General features: G+C 39.4%; 2 protein-coding genes and 1 pseudogene across 2 annotated transcripts; 1 reads left to right on the forward strand and 2 right to left on the reverse strand.

Annotated features, from left to right (window-relative positions):
- The first annotated feature begins 2,625 nt into the window (after positions 1-2,625).
- LOC121799290 (receptor-like protein kinase FERONIA) lies at positions 2,626-5,843 on the forward strand. The gene is made up of 2 exons (XM_042198612.1): positions 2,626-2,817; positions 3,013-5,843. Exon 2 carries the CDS (start codon positions 3,048-3,050, stop codon positions 5,667-5,669), a length of 2,622 nt encoding a protein of 873 aa, XP_042054546.1. The 5' UTR covers positions 2,626-2,817; positions 3,013-3,047; the 3' UTR covers positions 5,670-5,843.
- Positions 5,844-6,001: 158 nt separating this feature from the next.
- Positions 6,002-8,068, reverse strand: LOC121799291 (thioredoxin H9-like). The gene is made up of 5 exons (XM_042198613.1): positions 7,896-8,068; positions 7,784-7,820; positions 7,590-7,712; positions 6,414-6,536; positions 6,002-6,330 (listed from the first exon to the last, which is right to left on the reverse strand). The coding sequence occupies exons 2-5, from the start codon at positions 7,802-7,804 to the stop codon at positions 6,175-6,177; spliced, it is 423 nt and encodes a 140-aa protein (XP_042054547.1). The 5' UTR covers positions 7,805-7,820; positions 7,896-8,068; the 3' UTR covers positions 6,002-6,174.
- A 3,551-nt stretch (positions 8,069-11,619) lies between these two features.
- Positions 11,620-21,705, reverse strand: LOC121800914 (annotated as a pseudogene).
- Between the last annotated feature and the right edge of the window lie 1,808 nt (positions 21,706-23,513).

The raw sequence follows: 23,513 nt of genomic DNA on the forward strand, positions 1-23,513 counted from the left end.
GCGGCGGAGAAGATCCGCAGGCCTATTCGACGTCGAACGTCTGTCTGACGCCACCACGCGGTAGCTCACCAACGTCTGGTTGAAGACTATTTTGCCGATCAACCACGGTGGGGACCGACTGTTTTCCACAGGGGGTTTAGAATGCCGCGTTACCTATTTCTCAGCATTGTCCGGACATTGTCGTCACGTGATGAATACTTTACGTATCGGGAAGACGGCATCGGAAGACCCGGCCTTACACCGATGCAAAAGTGCACGGCTGCACTCCGTCAGTTGGCATACGGCACCACGACGGACATTTTTGATGAGTACCTCCACGTCGGGGAGACAACAGGCCGGGAGTGCTTGAAGAGAATTTGTAGGGGAGTTGTGGAGGCCTACGACGACACATATTTGCGCAAGCCGACTGCTGCTGATTGCCTGGGCCTGATGAAGATGCACGAGACGGCGCACGACTTTCCTGGGATGCTAGGGAGCATCGACTGTATGTACTGGGAGTGGAAGAATTGTCCGACGGCGTGGAGAGACCAATTTACTAGTGGATACAAGGGCAGCCACCCGACTTTGATCCTCGAAGCCGTCGCTGACCATCGGCTCTGGATCTGGCATGCGTACTTCGGCGTAGCCGGGTCGAACAACGACATCAACGTCCTCAACTCCTCCACACTCTTCGCCGAGCAATGCAACGGCAATGGCCCGACCATCGAGTTCACTGCCAACAAGCGCCGATACCACATGGGGTACTACTTGGCCGATGGCATATACCCACAGTGGCCTGTTTTTCTGAAGACGATCAGCTGCCCAATGGGTGAGAAGAGGGTTTTATTTGCGCAAAAGCAGGAGTCGGCGCGAAAGGATGTCGAGCGGGCATTTGGTGTGCTCCGATCACGGTGGGCCGTTGTGAGAGGGTCGACTCGTCTTTGGTTCAAGGAAATCATCGCCGACGTCATGTATGCGTGCATTATCATGCACAACATGATAGTCAAGCATGAAGGTGGGAGCATCACCGAGTGGAACGATGATGACGGTGCATCTAGCTCGTCCAGCACGGCGACCGAGCCCCCGCTAGAGGATTGCCGTCGGGCTTCGACGAGGTTCTAGCTAGACGGGTCTTAATGCGCAACTCATGAACGACATGATTGAAGAAGTGTGGACCCGTAACCGCCGTCATTGAGTTTGCGTATTTTTTAATTCGTATTGTAATGTATTAATATTTATATATGAAATGAAGTTTTTTTCTAATTTTTTGTTATTTAAATATTGAAATAAAATAAAATGCATAGGGCGCGCCTTAAGGCGCTTCATTACAGGTGGGGGTAGGAGGATAAAACTGCTGACGTGACGCGCTATAGGGCGCGCCTTAGAGCGCCCCATTGTGGATGCCCTGACTATCTAAATTCATGTATTAAAATGAAAGTATTTTAATTAGGCCAGAACGGAGGAAGCATCAATTCGAGTGATAAACATTTAAAATTACATAAAATAACATACGCACTCATTTAATGAGAATCCAGATACTAAACTCGCAGCTAGATTAATAGAGACCGATCAGACAGCACATATATTTCTAAATCTAAATATTTGATTACCAAATCTAGACTAAAGTCTCAAAATGGTCCTTAACATATTGTGTTTTTTTGATTTTGGTCCAAAACATTATCTTTTGAATTATTCGGTCCTTCACATTTGAAATCGGATCACATTTGGTCCATTTTGAACGGTTCCGTCAAATTTTTAAAGGTTTTAATTACCGGGTCACAAATCCTTCACTAATCCGTCATTAACTGGGAGAAACGGATCCGTCACTAATCCGTCACTAAATCCGTCACTAATACACGCAGGGTGCAGCCATTGTGGTTGAGGGAATTCCACGGTAGGGTTTCGTGGCTAAGCCCAAATTTTGGCTGATTAAGCCGATCTCATCGATACCCTACACCAAAAACACAATTTCAACACAAAACCACACTCGCTATAATCAATTCAGCTAATAATCCCAAATTTTCAGCAACTTAATCAGCCAAAATTAACCAAATCAAATAAAAAAACACACACAATCAGCTCATTTTTCAACGAAAACATAACCTTCCGGCGAACAAAATGAAAAAAATCAAACAGATTGAGCTTCAATTTATTCACCTTTCAAAAAATAAACAGATTCAGATCTGACAGTGAAAAATCAGCTGGAAGTGAATAAGCAAAAAAGGAATGAGGTCAGAGGTGCAGTAAATTGTGAAATTTGAGGTTTGAGAGAAATCGGAATAGCGCTTCTCTCTCTAGATTTGCTGCGAAGTTGGGGAGAGAGAAAGGTATAAAAATGTGACGGATTAGTGACGGATCAGTGACTCCCAGTTAGTGACGGACTAGTGACGGATTTGTGACACGATAATTAAAACCGTCAAAAATTTTACGGAACCGTCCAAAATGGACCAAATGTGATCCGATTTCAAATGTGAGGGACTGAATAATTCAAAAGATAATGTTTTGGACCAAAATAAAAAAAACGCAATATGTTAAGGAACATTTTAGGATTTTAGTCCCAAATCTATAATAAGGACAAAATTACATACATTTTGAATGAAGCATTTAAATTTAATAATCAAAATAAAGATTATTGTCAAAACATATATAAAACATTCTTCTTCCCCTCTCTCCAGCTTTTTGTGATCATATTTCCCTCTCCAAATTCAACTACACCGCCTGCAATCTGATTTACTCTCTGCTGCTTTCTTTAAAAAAAAAAAAAAAAAAAAAATTCTCTGCGCAACTTACAAATGACTTGAAGCTCGCATTTTTGGTGTTCTACTGCTGATTTTCGAGGTATTTTTTCTTGCTTATTCGTTTTTTAATTGCTGTAACCCTTGCTGTTCCTCCAAATATCTTGCTTTTCAGCTGGAATTCTTGTGGATCTGTGATTTACGCTACTTATCATTAATTTTGAGGTGTTTATAGAGGCGCTGTTGTGATTGAAATAGAAATTAGGGATATTGATGTAGCTCAATTTGATTGTTGCAGAAAATTAGGTGGCTAGGGTTTTCCATCAATCATCTATGAAGAAGAGCAATAAGGTTGTGCTGTGGTGGGCTCTGTGTTTTGTAATTGATGTAGTTTCAGCAGCTGATTACTCACCGACGGATAAGATCTTCCTGAACTGCGGAGGGCCTCCTGATTCCTCCGACACCGATGGCCGGAAATGGACGTCGGATATCGGGTCGAAGTTTGCCCTTTCGAGCACCAAATCTTCGACTGCACCCGCGTCTGTGCAGAAACCGTCAGTACCGGAGGTTCCTTACATGACTGCTAGGATTTTTCAATCCGAGTTCACCTACAGTTTCCCGGTGGGGTCGGGTCGCAAGTTCCTGCGCTTGCATTTCTATCCTGCGTCGTATAATGGTCTAAATGCTTCGGATGCTGTCTTCTCGGTGACTTCGGGAGAATTCACCCTGATGAGGAACTTTAGCGCTGCTCTGACCACGGAGGCGCTGAACTACGACTATTTGATGAAGGAGTTCTCTGTGAATGTCCCGGATCAGGTGCTGAATGTTACATTCACCCCATCCCCGAACGCGTCCAACTCGTACGCATTCGTCAATGGGATAGAGGTCGTTTCACATCCGGATATTTACACCACAGAAGGGACTGAACCTGTTGTCGTTGTTGGTCAGTCCACTGGCTTCATTATCGACAACAGCACAGCGCTGGAGAATGTTTATCGGCTGAATGTGGGTGGAAATGACATTTCCTCGTCTGGTGATACTGGTCTGTTCAGATCATGGCGTGACGATTCAGTTTATATATTTGGTGCTGCAAATGGGGTTACAGAGGTTCCTGATAACACGACGATTGCATACCCTTCCGGGAAGCCAACCTACATTGCCCCTCTTGATGTATATAGTACCCTGAGATCAATGGGTCCAAATGCATCCATCAACCAGAATTACAACCTAACTTGGCTCTTCGATATCGATTCCGGCTTCTCTTACCTAATTAGGCTCCATTTCTGCGAGGTTACAGATGCCATAACCAAGCAAAATCAAAGAGTGTTTAGTATCTACCTGAATAATCAGACTGCAGAGGAGCAGGCAGATGTAATTGCTTGGGCAGGTGGTAACGGAATCCCCGTATACAAGGACTATGTTGTCTTTGTCCCTAATGGGCCTCCCCGTCAGGATCTTTGGCTTGCATTGCATCCTTACACTCCAATGAAGCCCCAGTACTATGACGCCATCTTGAATGGAGTCGAAATATTTAAGTTAAGTGATAAAACTGGTAATCTTGCTGGTGTCAATCCACTACCTCTTCCACAGACACCAGATGAGTTGTTGGATAACCAGTCCTCTGGAGGTAAAGATAACAAAGGTATTATCGGAGGGGCGGTTGGTGGAGGAATTGGTGCACTTCTTGTTCTCGGTCTGATTGTCTGTGTGGTTGTCCAACGTCGTAGGCAGAAGAAGGATTCCAGCACTAGTGATGGCTGGCTTCCACTGTCCCTGTATGGAAATTCTCATTCTTCGGGTTCTGCCAAGACAAACACCACAGGCAGTTATGCCTCGTCCCTGCCATCGAATCTTTGCCGCCACTTTTCAGTTGCTGAGATCAAGTCTGCTACTAACGACTTTGACGAGGCTCTTCTTCTTGGAGTTGGAGGGTTTGGAAAGGTTTATCGGGGTGAGATTGATAGTGGCACGAAGGTGGCAATTAAGCGTGGAAACCCGCTCTCTGAGCAAGGTATTCATGAATTCCAAACTGAGATCGAAATGCTCTCAAAGCTTCGCCACCGCCACCTGGTTTCACTCATTGGGTATTGTGAAGAGAACTGTGAAATGATCCTTGTATACGATTACATGGATTATGGAACTCTCCGCGAGCATCTATACAAGACTCAGAAGCCCCCCTTGCCGTGGAAACAGAGGCTCGAGATTTGCATAGGTGCTGCTCGTGGCTTGCACTACTTGCACACTGGCGCGAAGCATACAATCATTCACCGTGATGTCAAGACAACCAACATCCTCTTGGATGAGAAGTGGGTGGCTAAGGTGTCCGACTTCGGTCTGTCAAAAACTTGCCCATCGCTGGACCATACTCATGTCAGTACCGTGGTCAAGGGAAGCTTCGGCTATCTGGATCCCGAGTACTTCAGGCGCCAACAACTGACCGAAAAATCTGATGTTTACTCTTATGGAGTCGTTCTGTTTGAGATCGTATGTGCTCGGCCAGCTCTAAACCCTGCACTCCCGAAAGAACAAGTCAGCTTGGCCGAGTGGGCTCAGCATTGCTACAAGAAAGGCATCCTCGACCAGATAACGGATCCCTACCTAAAGGGAAAGATAGCTCCAGAATGCTTCAAGAAATTTACAGAGACAGCAGTCAAGTGTGTGTCGGACATTGGAACAGACCGCCCTTCCATGGGGGATGTCCTGTGGAACCTTGAATTTGCGCTGCAGCTGCAGGAGAGTGCGGAGGAAAGCGGGAAGGGTCTTGGCAAGATAGATGTTGAGTCATACGACGTGAAGGACCCTGATTCATCCTCGGGTTTCGATGGAAACATCACCGATTCGAAGAGCAGTGGATTGTCGATGAGCATTGGTGGCCGAAGCCTCGCGAGTGAAGACTCGGATGGCCTAACTCCGAGTGCTGTATTTTCTCAGATAATGAATCCGAAAGGGAGGTGATATGAGCAATGAATTGGTTAATTTTTTTGGCTTGTATTATTATTTTTTTTTACAAAAAAGTTGAATATTTATTTATATATAGTGTCTGTTTGAGCCCAAATACCGAAAGATTGTGTAAACCGTGACTTGTTCCTTTGTATATTTGGCTAAGATAAAGATTGAAATTTTGAGACTCGTTTCCCTGTCTTTTTCACAATAATATTATGGTTTTGACAATTAACAGATGAAGAAAACACATTGCTTTAAACCAATTACAAATAGGGGCATTTACAATTGTGTAGCCAAAGCATAAGCATACATCTAGACTTTTTAGATGGAATAAATATTAGACATTTTAGGAAAAAATACACTCTTTACTCATATCTTATAATAGCATATCCCACACATACATACTCGAAACATTAGCACTCTTGGATTTACAATTTTATACGTCCTTAATCACAAGAAAAAGAAGAGAAGATCTGCCAATTCCTTGAGCTCGATGGCAGGATACGAGCCAAAGTAACTACGTTTGACATGGTGGGGCGACTGAATCTAGTACGGCAATCAACTTCTTCTCTAGTTCTGGCTTATTAGCACCCACAAGTTTGTCGATTTGTTGACCGTCTTTAAGGAAGAAGAAGGTCGGAGTTGCCTTTATATCCCATGATGTGCTAAATTCCTGAAGCAAGCAACAACAAAAAACTCATGTATCAGAGCTATAGTATGACTTGTCCTTTTGGTCATGTAGGAGCATAAACTTACCGTAAGTTCATCTACATCGACTGTGAGGCACATTATCGAAGGGTGTTTCTCTGACAGCTCGACGTAGAAAGGTGCAATTACTCTACAAGGGCCACACCACGCAGCACTAAAATTGGCTACTACCTGTCGTACGATTAAACCATGTTAGGAATGAAAAACACCGAAAATGCTCCAACCTTTCCAACACAACAGATAGAACTTGATTCTTGAAGTGAATAATGGTTAAACCATATATACTAAAACTAATCACTTTTGCAGGACTCTGTTTTTCCACATTAGAAAGCAGAGGTTGAAGGGAAGGACATTAGAGTCATCCCCATGTACAAATATTTATCCACAGAGGAGTTACACAAGGGATTAAAATATGACAAAGAAAGTACTCCTACAAACTTTCTATATTTGGAGATAAATCTCTCTCTCTCTCTTCTCTATTCATCAAAATATACAACTACCTTTTTATTTCTACTTACTCCACCTAACAACTCACTCCTAAAATCCCATGCCACTCAAGAATGTGGACATCTTGAGTGGGACGGAGGGAGTAGCTACTTCACTGATCACTCCCTTACAAAACACCATTAGCTAACTGTATCTCCTCCTTTCTCTAACCCAAACATGCCGCTATGAGGAAGGTAAGGTGGGAGTTGAATACAACAAAAAGATCAAGCCAAAAAAAGATCATGCCGCAATCAATGATAAGATCAAGCCAAAAAAAGAAAGAAAAAATTAAGGGATGGAGTTGTTTAAAGGATAATTCTTGCTAAGAAGAACGCCCATGTTGTGGCAATTCCACCCAGAAGGTAATGGGTTACTCCTACAGCACGTCCTTGTACAATGCTCAAAATTTCAATGAATGGGGATGATTTGGATTGATGTAAATACAGGACTCCTTTTTTTGAGTTTCGAAAGCAAAGGTTAAAACTTTATCTTTATATTTTATAGTATTATTTTTAAATGAAAATCAAGCCTTAACCCTCACCAACGAATCTTTCTTTTGTATTGACCAATTAAAAACCTTAAAACTTCAAAACAATAGAAAGATCAAGTATTAGCTCTTCCAATAATGAAATGTATGTAGCTATTAAACGATTATGTTAATTGAGACTTAACAGATTCACAAAGGCTGTCTAATTTATGAAAACAGAGTGGGAAGAAAAGCAAGAAGCAGTTACTGACAAGCTTTCCATCTCTCTTTGCTTCATCAAGCTTTTGCTCCCAAGCTTCCTTGGTTGTGATGAGATGCACATTTCCACCAGTAAAATCAACTTTGTGATCAGACCCATCCACATCATCATGCTCCTACATGATTTGAACTTATCATCAGGATTACATTTTTAAATGCATGAAAAATTAGGAAGATTAGTGCATACCTTAGTAAAGCAATTCCCCATAATTGGAAGCCGTAATCTAACAAAGAAGAGGTTGGTTAAGATTAAGAAGAATCAGCGCAATTGAAAAGTGAGGAAATGAAGAATAGTAAACCTTGACTGGGTAGAGAGGGGAGAATAAGAAGATTCCAGTTCCGGCGGATTAGACGGAGATTGAGAGACAAATCACCCAAATCCCCAATCCCCAATTGTTGTCTAATTCCTGTTCGTGTTTTCTGATTAGCCCCCTTTGGCTTTTGCTAGAGAGGACCCAAATCTTGTGGAATTATTGAAAATTAATTAGATTCAGATGAGCCATGAATTATTTACCATGGAGCCTCCTTCACTGATTACATCAATTATTTACCCTTCTAATTAACTTACACTACAATCCTTCTTTTTTTACCTCCTAAACTCGTAACACTCTCTACTTGTATACACAACAATTTTCTCTCGCTTTACAGCTCATTAGAGCATCCACAACGGTGGACGGCGGCCCCGCGTCCGTCCGTGCCAGCGGCGAGGACGCATACCGCTGCCGCTGCGCTCGCGCCGTGCCAGCGAGCAGGCGACGTGGCGGCTTACGATTGGGCAACGGCATAGCCGTTGCCTTTGAATTATTATTTTTTTATTTTAAAATTCGATTTTTAATTATATAAAATGATAAAAAATAAAAAAAATATTTTACAAATCCCAAAAATATGGCATTTTTTCCCGTTTTTTCTGATTTTTTTTATTTTTTCCCCCCAAAATCATGTATAAATACACACATTCATCATCCATTTATCACATCAAATCATCTCTCATTCATCTTTCATTCATAATTCTCATACAAACTATCAACACATTCATCCCTCACTCAAAACCTCAAATGGATTTCACTCATATTATGGCGGAAGCGGAGCGCGAAGAACAAGAATACTACGAACAACATCGTGCCGCGTACGAAGCATACGTCGCGGCGAATACCCCCGCTTCTCCTCCTCAACGAACCAGATCAAATCGCCGCTACATCCATCGTGACCGGGAGGGAGCCCACGAAAGGCTCGTTGCCGACTACTTTGCCGACCAGCCGCGGTTTCCGACAGATTACTTCAGGCGCCGTTTTCGCATGTCAAAGCGCTTGTTCATGCGAATTGTCAACACATTGTCCGCACGTGTTGAATTTTTCCAAACAGGTCCAGATGCAGCCGGCCGACAAAGTATCACACCATTGCAGAAGTGTACGCCGTTGCAGAAGTGTACGTTGGCCAGAGAATCGAGACAAGACACACAATGCGCGATACCCGAATCCACAATCAACTACAAGAAGACCTAATCAAACACATGTGGGCGAAATTCGGCAACGCTTAGTGGTTTTTTTAATTTTTAGTATTTTAATTATGTAATTTTTAATTTTTAGGATTTTAATTATGTCGTTTTTATTTTATTTGTCATTTGTAATATTATTTAGGTTTTTTTAATGAATTTTAGTATTATTGAAATGTTTTTGTTTAATTAAATTTTAAATTAATTGTGCTCGTTCTTGCGGAAGAGCACAGCTGTGGGTGTTGTGCTCTTGCCAGAGAGTAGGCAGAAAAAGTGGGGCCGGGCCCACAACCTTGCCGCTGGCAAGAGCACGGTTGTGGATGCTCTTATTCTACTTGTACCAATAATATCCCTCCAAATCATTCTCTCATACTCTCTATTCGCTCGCGAATAGGAGTTTCATTTTTTTTCATTTAGTCCGTCCGTGAATAGCAGTCTATGTTTACTTTTACCATAAATGGTAATAGGGTCTCACATTTCACTAATTAATTTTATTCATATTTTATTTAAAACTAATATATACAAGTGAGACCTATATTCCACTAATTTTTTTTCAGCCATTTTTCTTAACATTACTTAAAATACGTGCCGCCAAGAAATGGGACTGCCAATGACAAACGGAGGGAGTATGAAGAAACGCCGCGTTAACATGACTCCATTAACATAACTTGCATTAACATAGCTTGCAACTATGTGACATATATTCCATCGGTTCTACTAAATTTGAAACGTTTATTTTTAGTACGAAAATTTATATTATTATTTTACAAATTAAATAAAGACAATTTATATTATTATTTTATGAGTCTAATAAAGACAGGATAATGTAAATGTAAGAAAAGATAAAGATGATGTTACTTTTAATTTAGGAAATATGTCATTTATAATAGGACATCAAATAGAAATATGTGTTACTTTTAATAAGACGGATGAGGTACTACATTATTCATGAAAAATAGTTTTGTTTTTCTGTCTTGGACCGCCTATAAAAAAAGTTTCTTATCTAATTATAATATTCCACTAACAATATTTGAACAACTTTTTTTTCTCATCTCTAATTTACTAATTTTTATATTAAAATTTGTGTCGTCCACAATAAAGACTATTTTAGACTATTTTTTTTGAACGGATGTAATATATTCATATAATTTGTATTGATATAGATGGATGCTTGTGTTAATATTTTTGGTGACATTGTAAAATTTAACACGAGCAACAAACAGGTACAATATTGATATATCGACCAACATAATTGTTATTTTCTTTGTTTGCATTGAAACAAAAGTATTTAACTAAAAAATAATACTCTATCCGTCTCATTAAAGATGTTTTACTTTCCTTTTTAATTTGTCCTACTAAAGACATTACATTTCCATTTCAAAAAAGTGATTTCTTATAATAATATAAATATTATATTTTCTGTTTTCACCTAACATATAAAACAAAACATACTAAAATTCTATGCAGTCCCACAGGTGTGATACTATCTTTTATGAGAAAGGAGGAAGTACATATAAAGTATTGACACAACGTTCAAGTTATATTGAAATAGTTAAGATACATTGGTCGTATTATATTTGCTCTTTTTCGAAGTGTTCATCGATAAAACACTCAAGAACTTTTTCTAGTCATATAATATAAATCAATATCAATATCAATATCAATATCAATATCAATACACACCATAGTATATATTGATATGACATGTATATTATATCAACACAATTACAACATCAATATCCACAAAGTATCTATAAGTCTATAAGTATGAATCATAATGATAACATTTCAAAAATTACATCAACACAATTCAAGAACAATATAAATACAACTACGACAATATACATATAAAATGTTTGCAATCCTACTATGGTGAATTGCGTTGATTGCAGGCATTATATTTGTATATTATCATATTCAAAATAATATACTGATTTGAATATATGCAATATTTATAGACCGACGTTGTAACTCAAACACCCAAAATAGCAATACACGTCACGGTTAATATAATATAGTATTCCACTAATATTAATACATTTACGTAAACCATATCAATACAATTCAAGATAGTAAACCAACGACACACCATTTCATAATCAAATACCAATATTTCAACTTATTTTAGCAATTACATGAACGTACAATTTCAAAACCAATTTCATCTTGAAAACTCAGAACAAGCAAAAATCGAGTAAACAAAAAAAAAATCACAACATGTTCTCTACTTATACTGCATTCGCACGAGCAACAAAGTTACAAAATCAAAATTTTAATGTAGAAAACCTTGATAATTAAGATCAGAATTACAATAAAAACATGATACATGAAGATCAAGTGAAGAGAAGAAAGAGAATAGAAAATACGCATAATCAACAACTGCTGGGATTTGTGAAATTCTCATATATGATATGATTTGATTTACTTTATTTTGGTAGGATATTTTTGTATCCCCACATATGGAGTATTCCATATCATTCAATCATTGAAGAAATATAATTATCTTTTATCGTCTTTTATTTTTCTGCAATTTACTTTTCTTGTATTGGTTCATCGGTTGCTCGACGGAATTCCTTACGCAAACGGACCTCCTTTATCCTGCGAATTCTCGCTAATATCTTCAGCTTGTATCATGAATACTCAACAAAATAATTCAATATGACGACTAGAATTTTGAGCCTCTTTGAATATAAACATCACACTTTCATCAATGTAAATCTCAGTACATATATAACTCATATCGGAAGCAAAGACTAAATAATGCCTTCACGATATTTCAATGGCGTGTTGATTCGTATTATTTTCATTGTAGCACATATCATTGCAACTAATTCAGAATATGAAACACACAAATTCAATACGATGGAGCCTCTCGCACGAGGTGGATCATAACTAATACCCAATTGAGGAAGTTAGACTATTCTACCACCCCAATACAAACTCACAAATACTTGCATGATTTCTGCATCAATAAAAAATATACAAAATAACAACAATTGAGGACAATTTTTTTCTATAAACCCTAATTTAGTAAAGTAGAGACAATTTTATTGTAAACCCTAATATTATGAAATAAACATGAAAAAGAGATGAATGTTGCAAGATTGAAGAAAACTTAACAGAACCAAAATCGCCTAGAAATCACGAGTTGCTTCTTACTTTTCTTTTCACGCAGCATTCTGCTTCTAGCTACGAGTTTTGTTTAAGATAGAGACGCATGTGGCTCATGCGTAGTTAAAAAAAACGCACGAGCCTCATGCATCGTTTAATAAAAATAAATAAAAATATAGAAACGCATGACGCTCATGCGTCGTCAGCTACACGCATGACCCTCATGCATTCATTAAAAGACAACACATGAGGGACATGCGTCGCTCACAAACTGGGGATCTAAAAAAATGCAAAACACTTATGGAATTCCATTGCCATCCTAGAACAAAAATAGAAAAAATCACATCATTGCATAACAAGGTAATTGAACTTTTTCACTGAAATTAGATTTCTTGAATACTGTAGATGCATACAGTTTCAAACTTCTTTTATTTAGACAATGAACTCAAAGCGTACTAGTATTAGTATGTGTTCGTGTTTGCTTATAGTTATACAAGCTAGAATAAAGCAGTTAAAGTAGAGACTGGTGAAAATTGGAAAAGGAAAAAAGAAGCATTGATCCACAAAGAGGTAATCTTGTACCATTGTGCAATCTAGGGATTTTGGTAAATTCTTTAATTTTGTTGTATTCTCCATTTCTGTCAGCATGCATGATTTGTATAGTTCTATACTTTTTCAGTATAGTTGTGAACAGAAAATTCAACAATTACCACTACCAAAAACAACAAATTTACCGACGGACAATTCCGCCGGTAATTCCAATATTTCTGTTGGTAAACTGTGTTATCGATGGATAATTCCATTGGTAAATTACACGTAGGTAATTTATTTTTAGCTATGTCCTTCAGAAATGCCCTCGGTAACATCGTCGGTAATTTATCAAATCCGAAGGTAACACCTTTTTCCATGGGTAATTCCGTCGGTAATTAAACTTTTTTTTTGTAGTGTACAAAGGGAATTGTCAAGTGCAGAAAGATGCAATGTTACATTGTTAGATTTCTCTAACAACCTCTTTATACAACAATAGTAGTTTTCTAGGGAGAGCTCATTTATAGAGTTTTAAAATTTAATACTAATGCCATCTTCTTTTCCACTTGTAGATTAACAATATAGACTGATATAGAAACCAATATGTGAAAGGATGGTTGCTGTGTTGTTGCATTAATTGAATGACTACATGAGTGAACAAATAAGCAAGAATGATTACAACATGGGACTATTGCTGGACGACGGCGGGTTCCCGGGATCCGATAGCTCCTTGTTCGACAAAGTGACTAATACACCTCCTAAGGTTAGGAGGAGTAGTAGAGCAAGAAAAGCTAAGTCTTTTGGTGATGATTTCCAATTGTACTTGATGGAAGGATCAAGAAATGAAATTAATTTTCAATATCAATATTGTTTTAATATTGGTGATGATCCAAGGACCTACAAAGAAGCTATGGCTTCAAGGGATGCTGCATTTTGGAAAGAGGCAATCCAAGATGAGATGGATTCTATAATCCAAAATAATACATGGAAACTGACTGATTTACCACCTTAGTGTGAACCTTTGGATAGTAAATAGATTTTCGAAACAAAATTGAAGGTGGATAGAAGCATAGACAAATATAAAGCCAGATTGGTTATCCAAGGCTTTAGACAAAAGGAAGGAATTGATTTTTTTGACACCTATGCTCCTGTTACAAGGATTTTCACCATTAGATTATTGTTAGCACTTGCTGCTATACATAATCTAATAATTCACCAAATGGATGTTAAGACTGCCTTTTTGAATGGTGAATTAGATGAATAGATTTACATGAAACAACCAAAAGGCTTTGTCATGCCTGATAATGAACATAAGGTATGTAAATTGGTTAAATCTCTTTACGGACTAAAGCAAGCCCCCAAGCAATGGCATCAAAAGTTTGATGGCGTGGTGTTGTCTAATGGTTTTGTGTTAAACCAAGCAGACAAGTGTGTATATAGCAAATTCGACACTACTGGAAAAGGGGTGATCATTTGCCTATACGTAGATGACATGTTGATCTTTGGTACTAACCAAGATCAAGTGGATAAAACAAAGGAATTTTTGTCATCTAAGTTTGAGATGAAAGACATGGGGAAGGCTGATGTGATTCTTGGAATTAAGATCACATATGGAGAACAAGGAATTTTCATTTCTCAATCACATTATATTGAGAAGGTGTTGGAAAAATTTAATTTCAAAGATTGTTCTCCAGTTAAGACTCCTTTTGATCCTAGTGCAAAACTCGTGCCTAATAAAGGAGTTGCTGTGAATTAGCTTGAGTATTCAAAGGCTATTTGATCACTCATGTATGCCATGATTAGTACTAGACCCGATATAGCCTTTGCAGTTGGAAAATTGAGTCGATATACTCACAATCCAAGTTTAATCCATTGGCAAGCAATGAATCGAGTATTTAAATACTTAAAAGGAACCATGGATTATAGTTTGTCCTATTCTGGATTTCCTTATGTTCTTGAAGGTTATTCGGATGCAAGTTGGATTACCAATATGGAAGATCATTCTTCCACAAATGGTTGGGTATTCCGTCTTGGAGGTGGTGCTATATGTTGGGCATCAAAGAAACAAACTTGTATCACGAATTCAACAATGAAACCGGAGTTTGTGGCATTAGCAGCAGCTGGTAAAGAGGCTGAATGGCTAAGAAATTTAATTTATGAAATTCCATTGTGGCCTAAACCGGTATCACCTATATCTATCAGATGCGATAGTGCATCTACCTTGACTAATGCATATAGTCAAGTGTATAATGGAAAGTCAAGACACTTAGGTGTTAGACATAGCATGATACGTGAACTTATTACGGATGGTGTGATATCTGTGGAGTTTGTGAGAACTCACAACAATTTAGCCGATCATTTGACCAAAGGGTTAAGTAGAGATCTTGTGCACAAGTCGGCTATAGGGATGGGATTAAAGTCGACTACAAATCTCTGATATTAAGATACCCAATTCCCATTTAGTATGACACTAGATGCTGAATTCAATGTGGAAGGCTTGATATTTGGAGATTGGAACACATTGAAGAATCATCCCAAGGTATGTGTTCAAACCTACAAGTCAAGGAGGTTGAATGTATATATTCTTAATAGTTCTTTTGAAAAATTGCATATGTAGGTGCAAGAATAAAGGAACAACCTATATAAGCATGAAGATTAGCCGCTTCAAGAAGCTAGGACTTGGCTTCGACATGTTTATGAACGATAAGGACATAGGCTAGTAAATATAGTGTCAAGATAGAACATATTCATATGTAAAACTTTTGTGTACATTATCTTCGTGTATTCAAAGTGAGTTCCCATGGTTCAATCCTTAGAGACACCATGGGTATTCGAATGTATGGAATGTATAATGTATTAAGGTGAAATTCAATCGTTACGATATTTCATTTATGCAAAAGTTTGAATTTTGAGATGACTTGTTTTAGTTAATCAAGGATTACACTAAAATAGGGGAGGATTGTTGGATATTTTAGTATAATTGGATTAACTTGATTGATCAACGTGATAATAATGAGACATCAAATAAGTTGGAAGTACGGAGTGTACACTTATTTGGATTCGTTATGATTAGACGGGGGTTCGGGGGCAGCGCCCCCGAGTAGCGGGGTCCAAGGGGCAGAGCCCCTGGCTGGGGTCGAGCTGTTGAAGGACTATTTTGCAATTTATTATTCCCGCCAAAAACTGTTAAAAATAGTTGTGAAACGAAGAGACGTGACTCTTCGTTTTCAGCCTCTTCTTATGATCGATTTCTGGGTTCAAAAAGTAAGAGAGAATCAACGTACGAATATCTTCGAAACCTGAATTGTATCCGATCAAATATTGGTAGAACCGCCAAATTGATTTGATCTGAAAGTGTTTCACGCTTTTCAGGAAATCCGATTGTTCACATTCTCTGTAAATCTCCATAACACATAGCGGGTCTTATCTCGGGCACCTTTGCTACACAGGCCATTGCTATCTCAAGCATCCGCATCATTTCCTCTTCAACACTCTGATATCTGACCAAATCACCGTCGAAAACCTCAGCCGTCCACTCCTCTCTCACGACGGATTGGACCCATCGCGGAAGATCCATGATATCCTCTTGACTCGGTGTCTGAATGGGTGATTTGCCTGTGAGTAGTTCAAGAAGCAGAACACCGAAGCTGTAGACATCACACTTCTGAGTATGTCTCGTTGTCTCGATGAGCTCTGGCGCTCGGTAGCCAGCGCCTCTGGATGGAGTGGTGGGGACTCCCATCAGAGGAGTGAGCCCAAAATCTGCAACACAAGGATTTGTGTCTTGGCTGAGAAGGATGTTGGAAGACTTGATGTTTCCATGAGTGAATGTGTGCTATTCCTTTGGATGCTCCTAGGCAAATCTTGACTCTACTTTCCCAATCAAGGATCCTTCCATTTTCTCTATTGGCTTCAAAGATAACACCACTTTGTCAAATGAGCCTTATATTTAGGCTGCGTTTGGTATATGAAATTGGAGGCGTGAAATTAGAATTGGAGCCTTCAATTCCAAATCTAATGTTTGGTACCACAATCAATTCCAAATCCTCTCAATTCCACAATTTGAATTCTATATCAATTAAATAGCTTAACTATACATCCACAATCCACACTTCACACATTTCACACATTTCACACATTTCACACACTTTCACACACACTACACACACTTCACTCACTACAGACTTCACTACTACACACACTTCACATACTACACACGTACACTACACACATTTCACACACTCCACACATTATATACATCACACATTTCAAGCATTAGATTTTTGGATATTTTTTTTCACTTTTAAGTTTTTTTTCTATCCGAACCGAATCGAATTGAAAAAACTGAAATTTGCAAAAAGTTTAAATTGAACCCAACCGAAAAACTAAACCAAATTTGAAATTTCAGTTTGTGAATAGTGTGTGTATTTTGTGCAAAATTTGTGAAGTGTGTGTATAGCGTGTAGAGTGTCCAGTATGTGAAGTGTGTGTATTTGTATATAGTATATGTATTTTGTATAAAATGTGTACGAGTGTGTATTTTGTGTACATATGTGTGTATAATGTGTGTGTACAAATTCTTCAAATTCAATTTCATATCAACTACTCCATTTTACCAAACATAGGATTTGTTGCAACATTATGCACGTACCATGGAGTCGTGTGTAGAGGCTGCCGGAGGGTACATGGTCGTACACTAGGAGCTTCTCGTCTTTCGAATGGTAGTAAGCACGGAGAGGAACAACGTTGAGGTGAGGTTGAAGCTTGCCAATGGCCTTCATCTGCTGCTCGAACTCTCTCTTCCCGGAGATCACTTCTCTGAGGCGCTTCACCACCACCGTCGTTCCTTCTTCCAATACAGCTGTGTACGTTGTTCCGTATGTTCCTTTCCCCAGCACCTCGGCTGAGGCTCGCAGCAAGTCCTCGAGATTGAAGCTGTAGGAGCTACCTTGGAAGAATATCAGTTGGTTCTTCTCTGCCTCTTGCACTCCACTCCCAAACTCCTCCTTAGTCATCTCGTTTCTCCTCCCTACAGCCGCTTTCCCTTTGCCTTCTCCCGCTGCTGCTCCTCGTCTCTGCTTCAAGCAGAAAACTAACAGTGCCGAGGCTGCCACCGCGGCCCCACCTACTCCCAGAGCAACTATTGTATAGAGCATTATTTTGCATATTATCATATTATATTGTCATTGCATATTAAATTGTCATTTTTACTACATAGATATTAAGTGTATCATAGAGAATATATTTATGGTTATGACGACTCAATATAGTCAAATATATAGATAGTTTTGGTTCACGAGAATTTTAAATATGAATGTGTAAATACTGTATATATGGCATAATTATTTAAATATGTGTGCATGTGTTTGTGTACCATACAATACTAATACTTATATACGCACTTATAAATATAATATCTATGCATGTATTTGGATAGAAAGTTACATGCATTCAACAAATTGTTTATGTACTGTTTATGTACGTTTTGTTAGTATAATGTACTACGTTCTTATATTATTATTTATGTAGGTGGTGTGTTGCATAGTTAGCAAAAGAAAGAAAGGGTTTGAGAAAGTTTAGAGGAACAACAAAAGTAAAGAGAAAAGTTTCAGTAAGTAGACAATAAATTCATTTAAGCTACAATTTGCACAATACACACTTAATTTTAGTTGTATGTTTCATTTTATTAATATATACAATGGTATATATTTTGATTATAGGTAGATATTAATTATATAGTTATTTTTCATCCTCAATTAAATCATGCATTTAAAATTTATAGGATCGATGGTTATAAATCAAGAATCGTAGATCGTGAAGCAAGAACAAGTGCTCAACTAGATTATCTGTATCAGGTGTGTATAAATCACACTTTTAGTTTTACATGTGTTATGTGGTTGATTGTTATATGTTGAATTGGAGTGAATTATTGGATTATATGGTGTGAAATTGATATGGATTATTTGATTTTGATGGTCGAATATGATATGAATATTTGATTGCTGAAATGGACATGTTTGTTTAGATATATTGGATAATTTGATGGAATATGATGTGGATATGTTATTGGTGCAAATGATATATTTATGATACCGATTATGTGAAGCATTGGATTAAAGAGGATCTGTGACGGTTTTGCCCTGGATCTGAAATCACAGTGAATATATTGGGACCTTCGGGTCGATCATATTGGGACCTTCGGGTCAAACATATTAGGACCTTCGGGTCAAATCATAGTGGGACCTCCGGGTCAATCATATTGGGACCTTTGGGTCAAATTACAGTGGGACCTTCGGGTCAAATCATAATAGGACCTAAGGGTCAATCACATTGGAAATCCCGGGCAGATACCAGGCTTACCTGTTACAGAATAATAAACTGAATAGAGTGGCATATGCATATGAATATGAAATGGTTTGTTTTTAAATTATGTTATACATTGTTTCTGATTATATGTATTGATAAAAGAATATGCTTGATGTTTGTACCATGTGAGATTAAAGGTGAAAATTTATATATACTGAGTTGTAGCTCATATAAACCACTAAAATTTTCAGGAATAAGATACCAGTAAAGTTTTGACTGACGTGGGTCATAGGAACTCCACGTGTTATCAGGTTCGGGCGGCTGACGCATATTGGCAACCTTCTCCTCCTCATCTTTTTGCATGTAGATAAATGTATCGTATATAGAGTGGTGAGAGGGTTCCACTACTTTACAGGATATTTTGAAATATGTATAAGATAAGTGTTTGTTTGAACTTATATAATATGGGTGTTTGATAAGGCTCATTTCATGCATCAGTTTAGGGGTAAAATGTACGCTACTTGATCAGTTTATCGCGCAAAGCAAGTGTTAAATATGCAGGAATGCCGCTTGACCAAAGCAACAAGGCCAAACTGATCAAGCGAGTACAATAGGCAAAAAAGACCAAATATCGAGGGAGTTGATCAAGGGGAGTAATCAAGCAGTCAAGGAGGGGACCACTGTTTCAGAAGAAGGACACATGAGGCTATGAGCTGGTGGTGCGCATCATTCTCTTATCAATGATAACGTTCTAGAAGGGGACACATGCTGATATATGAGACGCAAGGACAGAGCTGCGTCACGAATCTATTACTGAAAAGCGTCGTCATTCTAGAAGGAGAGCACGTAGCAATCAATGAGTCGCGCACTCTCAGCATGGGCGAATATTCCCTGCCAAGATCGTTATCCAGCTTGAGGTCGTGCCGAGCCTATAGATAGAGGATGTGTCACCACATTAAAAGGGGGGATCCTTTACTTTCCGTCTTTAGTTTAGCTCTCTAGTTCAGTTCCCTAGATAACTTAGATAAAGTAATGCTTAGTTAGAAAGGGCGATTGAAGGAGCGCTGCAGAATACTTGATATCTGTCGGCGTATTCTTAAGTTTCCCGCCGAGGATCTCCTCGGTTTACTTGCTTTCATAGTTCCGAAGTGTTAGCTTAGTTTAAATTTCACGCTGTACTGTTCTGAGTTTTAGTTTTAACCAAAGTTGCTTTCGTTTTCATCATCGTGTTTACTGTTCTGAGTAGTTAATTTTCATTCCAGTATGAGATTTATTTGACCCAGTAGTTAAAGTTCCCTTGAGCAAGTAGTTAGTTACTTTTTTTCCTAAGTTAAAATCAGTAGTTAAAAATTCCCAAAAGTAAAGCGTGGCAGCAGCCAACCCCCCTTGTTCACTACTCACACACTTGATACACTAGCTTCTCTGTGGGATCGACCCCGAACTTGCCGCTTTATTGTTAAAGTAGTGCAAAATTGGGAGTTTATAAATTACATTGGTGGCGTGCGAAAGCGAGATCAACTTGATCAAGTGGCAACGACATTTGCTAACTGATCCATCCGGTTCAGTTATCTCTTCCATATAACTTGAATAAAAACCGCAACTTCGCAGCCCGCCAGTGTTCTATGAATTAGACACGTGTATTGATTGCTTATATGATAATGGATTTATTTATTAAAAGAGTATACGTCAGAGGGGTTGAGGTGTGACAACTATTCTTGATGTGCCTAAGCTTTTGCCCGACTTTTGTGTTTGAGGAAGTGTTGGGGAAAATGGGGAGAGATCTCGAGATGGTGGAGACAAAGGTGGAGGCGAAGGTGAAGGAGATGGAGGTGGTGATTCTACATGGCATGTCTGGAGTGGCTTCCCACACAACATGGAATTGCTAGTGAATGAAGAAGCAGGGAACCTCTGGAGGTGAGATGGGACGGAGCCATTGAGGTTGTTGTTGCTGAAATTCAATTGCACAAGGTCAGGAAGGGTGAGGTCAGGGATGGAGCCAGAGAGGGAGTTGGTTTGCAAGAATAAAGCAGTGAGATGTGTGAGATTCTGTACTGTTTGAGGGATGTTTCCTGTCAATGAGTTGAAGGATAGGTCAATGACATTGAGGAGGGGAGACTGGAAGGAAGGGATGGCGCCCGAGAATCTGTTGCGTTGGAGATTGACATAGCGTAGGGAGTCGAGAGAGAGGAGGTCGGTCGGGAGGGTCCCGTTGAGGTAGTTTGATCTGAGGCTGAGAGTGGCGAGGGCGTCCAGCCTTGCCAGGGTGTTGTCCGGGAGAGGGCCGAGGAGGCCGTAGGCGGGGAGGCGGAGGGCCACGGCCCGAGCAGCGCCACGCGATGAAGAGCAAGTGACTCCGGCCAAAGAGGTGCAAATCAGGGAAGTGTTTATCCATGCCCGTCTCTTGGAGCAAATTGGATGATCGTGCCAAGGAGTTTTCGGGGCATTTGATGCTCACTAATGTAATTATTTGGTAGTGAATAATTTAAGGTTGAATATAGTAATTAATTTATTATTAATTAAAAATTAACTAGGTTGAATTAGTTTTTACATTAATTGTAGCATAAGGAAAGGAGTTTATTTTCCAAGGAACACACCGCAAGAGAAGGGAAGGGAAGGGAAGGGAAGGGGATGACTAGATACATGATATTCGACATCACAAATTCAACATCCATCTCGGAAATGACCACAAGAGATGAAAGTAGATGACCAATCAGAGCCGAAATAGACACAACATAATGGGAACGAAGATGAACGACCGCAAGAAGAATAGTAGCTAACCAAAGCCGTATGTTCAACACCAAATTTTGAAGCCCAACTCAAAATCGATTGTCGGAAATAACTAGCGAAAAGACAACCTAAGATATCAAGAACTCGGCCAATAATGATGATCTTATAAGATACATATGATGTCTCACACTTTGCATTCCATACACAACGATGTCAAACACAGTGAATATGAAAAAATTTGCATCAAAATTTGGCTTCAAAAATTTGTTTAAATGTTCTAAACTATACTGTTTAAATCATTATCTAATGTAAGACACAGTTTAAATCATTATCTAATGTAATACACACAATTTTATCAGTTACAATAGATCAAATACACGCCCTCAGTCGTTAAATGGAGATGAGGCCGTGTTGTTCGTGTACCACAACTGCAAAACTCGGCTTACATACAATCATTGGCTAGATAAAATCTTTTGATGAAAGAGAATAAACGAAATAAGTATAACATGATATAATTTCAAGTGAGTTGGTGCTTGGCTGGGGCCAGGGTTTCGCTTCAAACAGACTTGATTCTAGCTTTTAAGAGCATCCCCATCCGTGCTCTTACCAACGAGCATGGATGTGGACTCGGACCCACTTTTACTCTCTGTTCTTAGGAAATAGCACAACATCCACACCCGTGCTCTTACGCAAGGACAAGCTCAAGAGTCCTACTATTGTATTATTCAATTTAAATAAAAACATTTCCACAATATTAAAATGCATTAAAATTACCCGAAATACTATTACAAATTATAAAAAAAATAAAAATTACATAATTACTAAAATCCTAAAAATTAAAAATTACATAATTAAACTCCTAAAAATAAAAATTATATAATTAAAAGCTAAAAATACCCCCGTGGAAGACTATTCATCCGGTTATTACATAATTAAAGACTATTCTTTGGAGACCCCGTATCATTGCCACATGCGATCGAAGTTGCTCGGGGGTCATAGTTGACCTATCGGCCAAATTGAGTGGGGCCAAAACCCCCCACAACGAGTTGTTGGGGGTTGAGGTGGCACAAAGGGAGCGGGATCGGGGGCGGATGGAGTCGCGGCGCGACGGCAGTTGGCCGTCGACTTCTTCATTCCTTGCGGCCGGCGTTGGGAACTAATCGGGCCGGCGTCGGGGCTACCCAAGTTAGCTCCGGCGAGCTGGGTGGACACCTTATCGGAGCCGGCGTCGAATAGGGATACCGACCTCGACCGTTTGCTGGAGAAACTAGAGGAGGAGGATACGCCTCCCCTATACTTCGGATGCACACGCACCTCCTGTCAAACATTGAGGTACTTGAACGGTTTGTAGTGTTGGGATTGGTAGGTCGCCAACGCGGCACTGATGATGTCGACCTCGCTTCTGCCGCTCCCCGCCGACTGCTCTTCCTGGAGGTAATACCCCTGGAACTTTTAGATTTCTCCGTTGGCTCTGTATATATGGCATTGCGCACCATACTCTCGTTGCGCTCGATTGTTCCAGCCGGTCGGTTTTGATTGTACCGGCGACAGACGCGCCATAAAAAATGGTCCCCGGATTGATTCGTGTCAATCTCCAGATCTTCGGAGATAGACAAAAACGCTTTGAATAATTGATCCATCTCCCCCGGAGTGTACGGGGTGCGGACACCACGAGTAAGAAGATGGGGAGTTTGAGAGCTACCGCTCCCTCCCGCTCTAGGTTCGGGTGCCCACCCGTATTGCCCATCGAGGG

The sequence above is a fragment of the Salvia splendens genome, chromosome 4, assembly GCF_004379255.2.
Source record: "Salvia splendens isolate huo1 chromosome 4, SspV2, whole genome shotgun sequence".
NCBI classification, from domain to species: domain Eukaryota; kingdom Viridiplantae; phylum Streptophyta; class Magnoliopsida; order Lamiales; family Lamiaceae; genus Salvia; species Salvia splendens.

What these genes read in the sequence shown, in the direction of transcription:
- LOC121799291 (XM_042198613.1), bottom strand. Translation starts at nt 7,804, where the DNA reads ATGGGGAATTGCTTTACTAAG. An exon ending in TGGGGAATTGCTTTACTAAG is followed by an intron (nt 7,713 to 7,783) that starts GTATGCACTAAT and finishes CAAATCATGTAG; the next exon opens with GAGCATGATGATGTGGATGG. An exon ending in CAAAGAGAGATGGAAAGCTT is followed by an intron (nt 6,537 to 7,589) that starts GTCAGTAACTGC and finishes ATCGTACGACAG; the next exon opens with GTAGTAGCCAATTTTAGTGC.
- LOC121799290 (XM_042198612.1), top strand. Translation starts at nt 3,048, where the DNA reads ATGAAGAAGAGCAATAAGGTTGTGCTGTGGTGGGCTCTGTGTTTTGTA.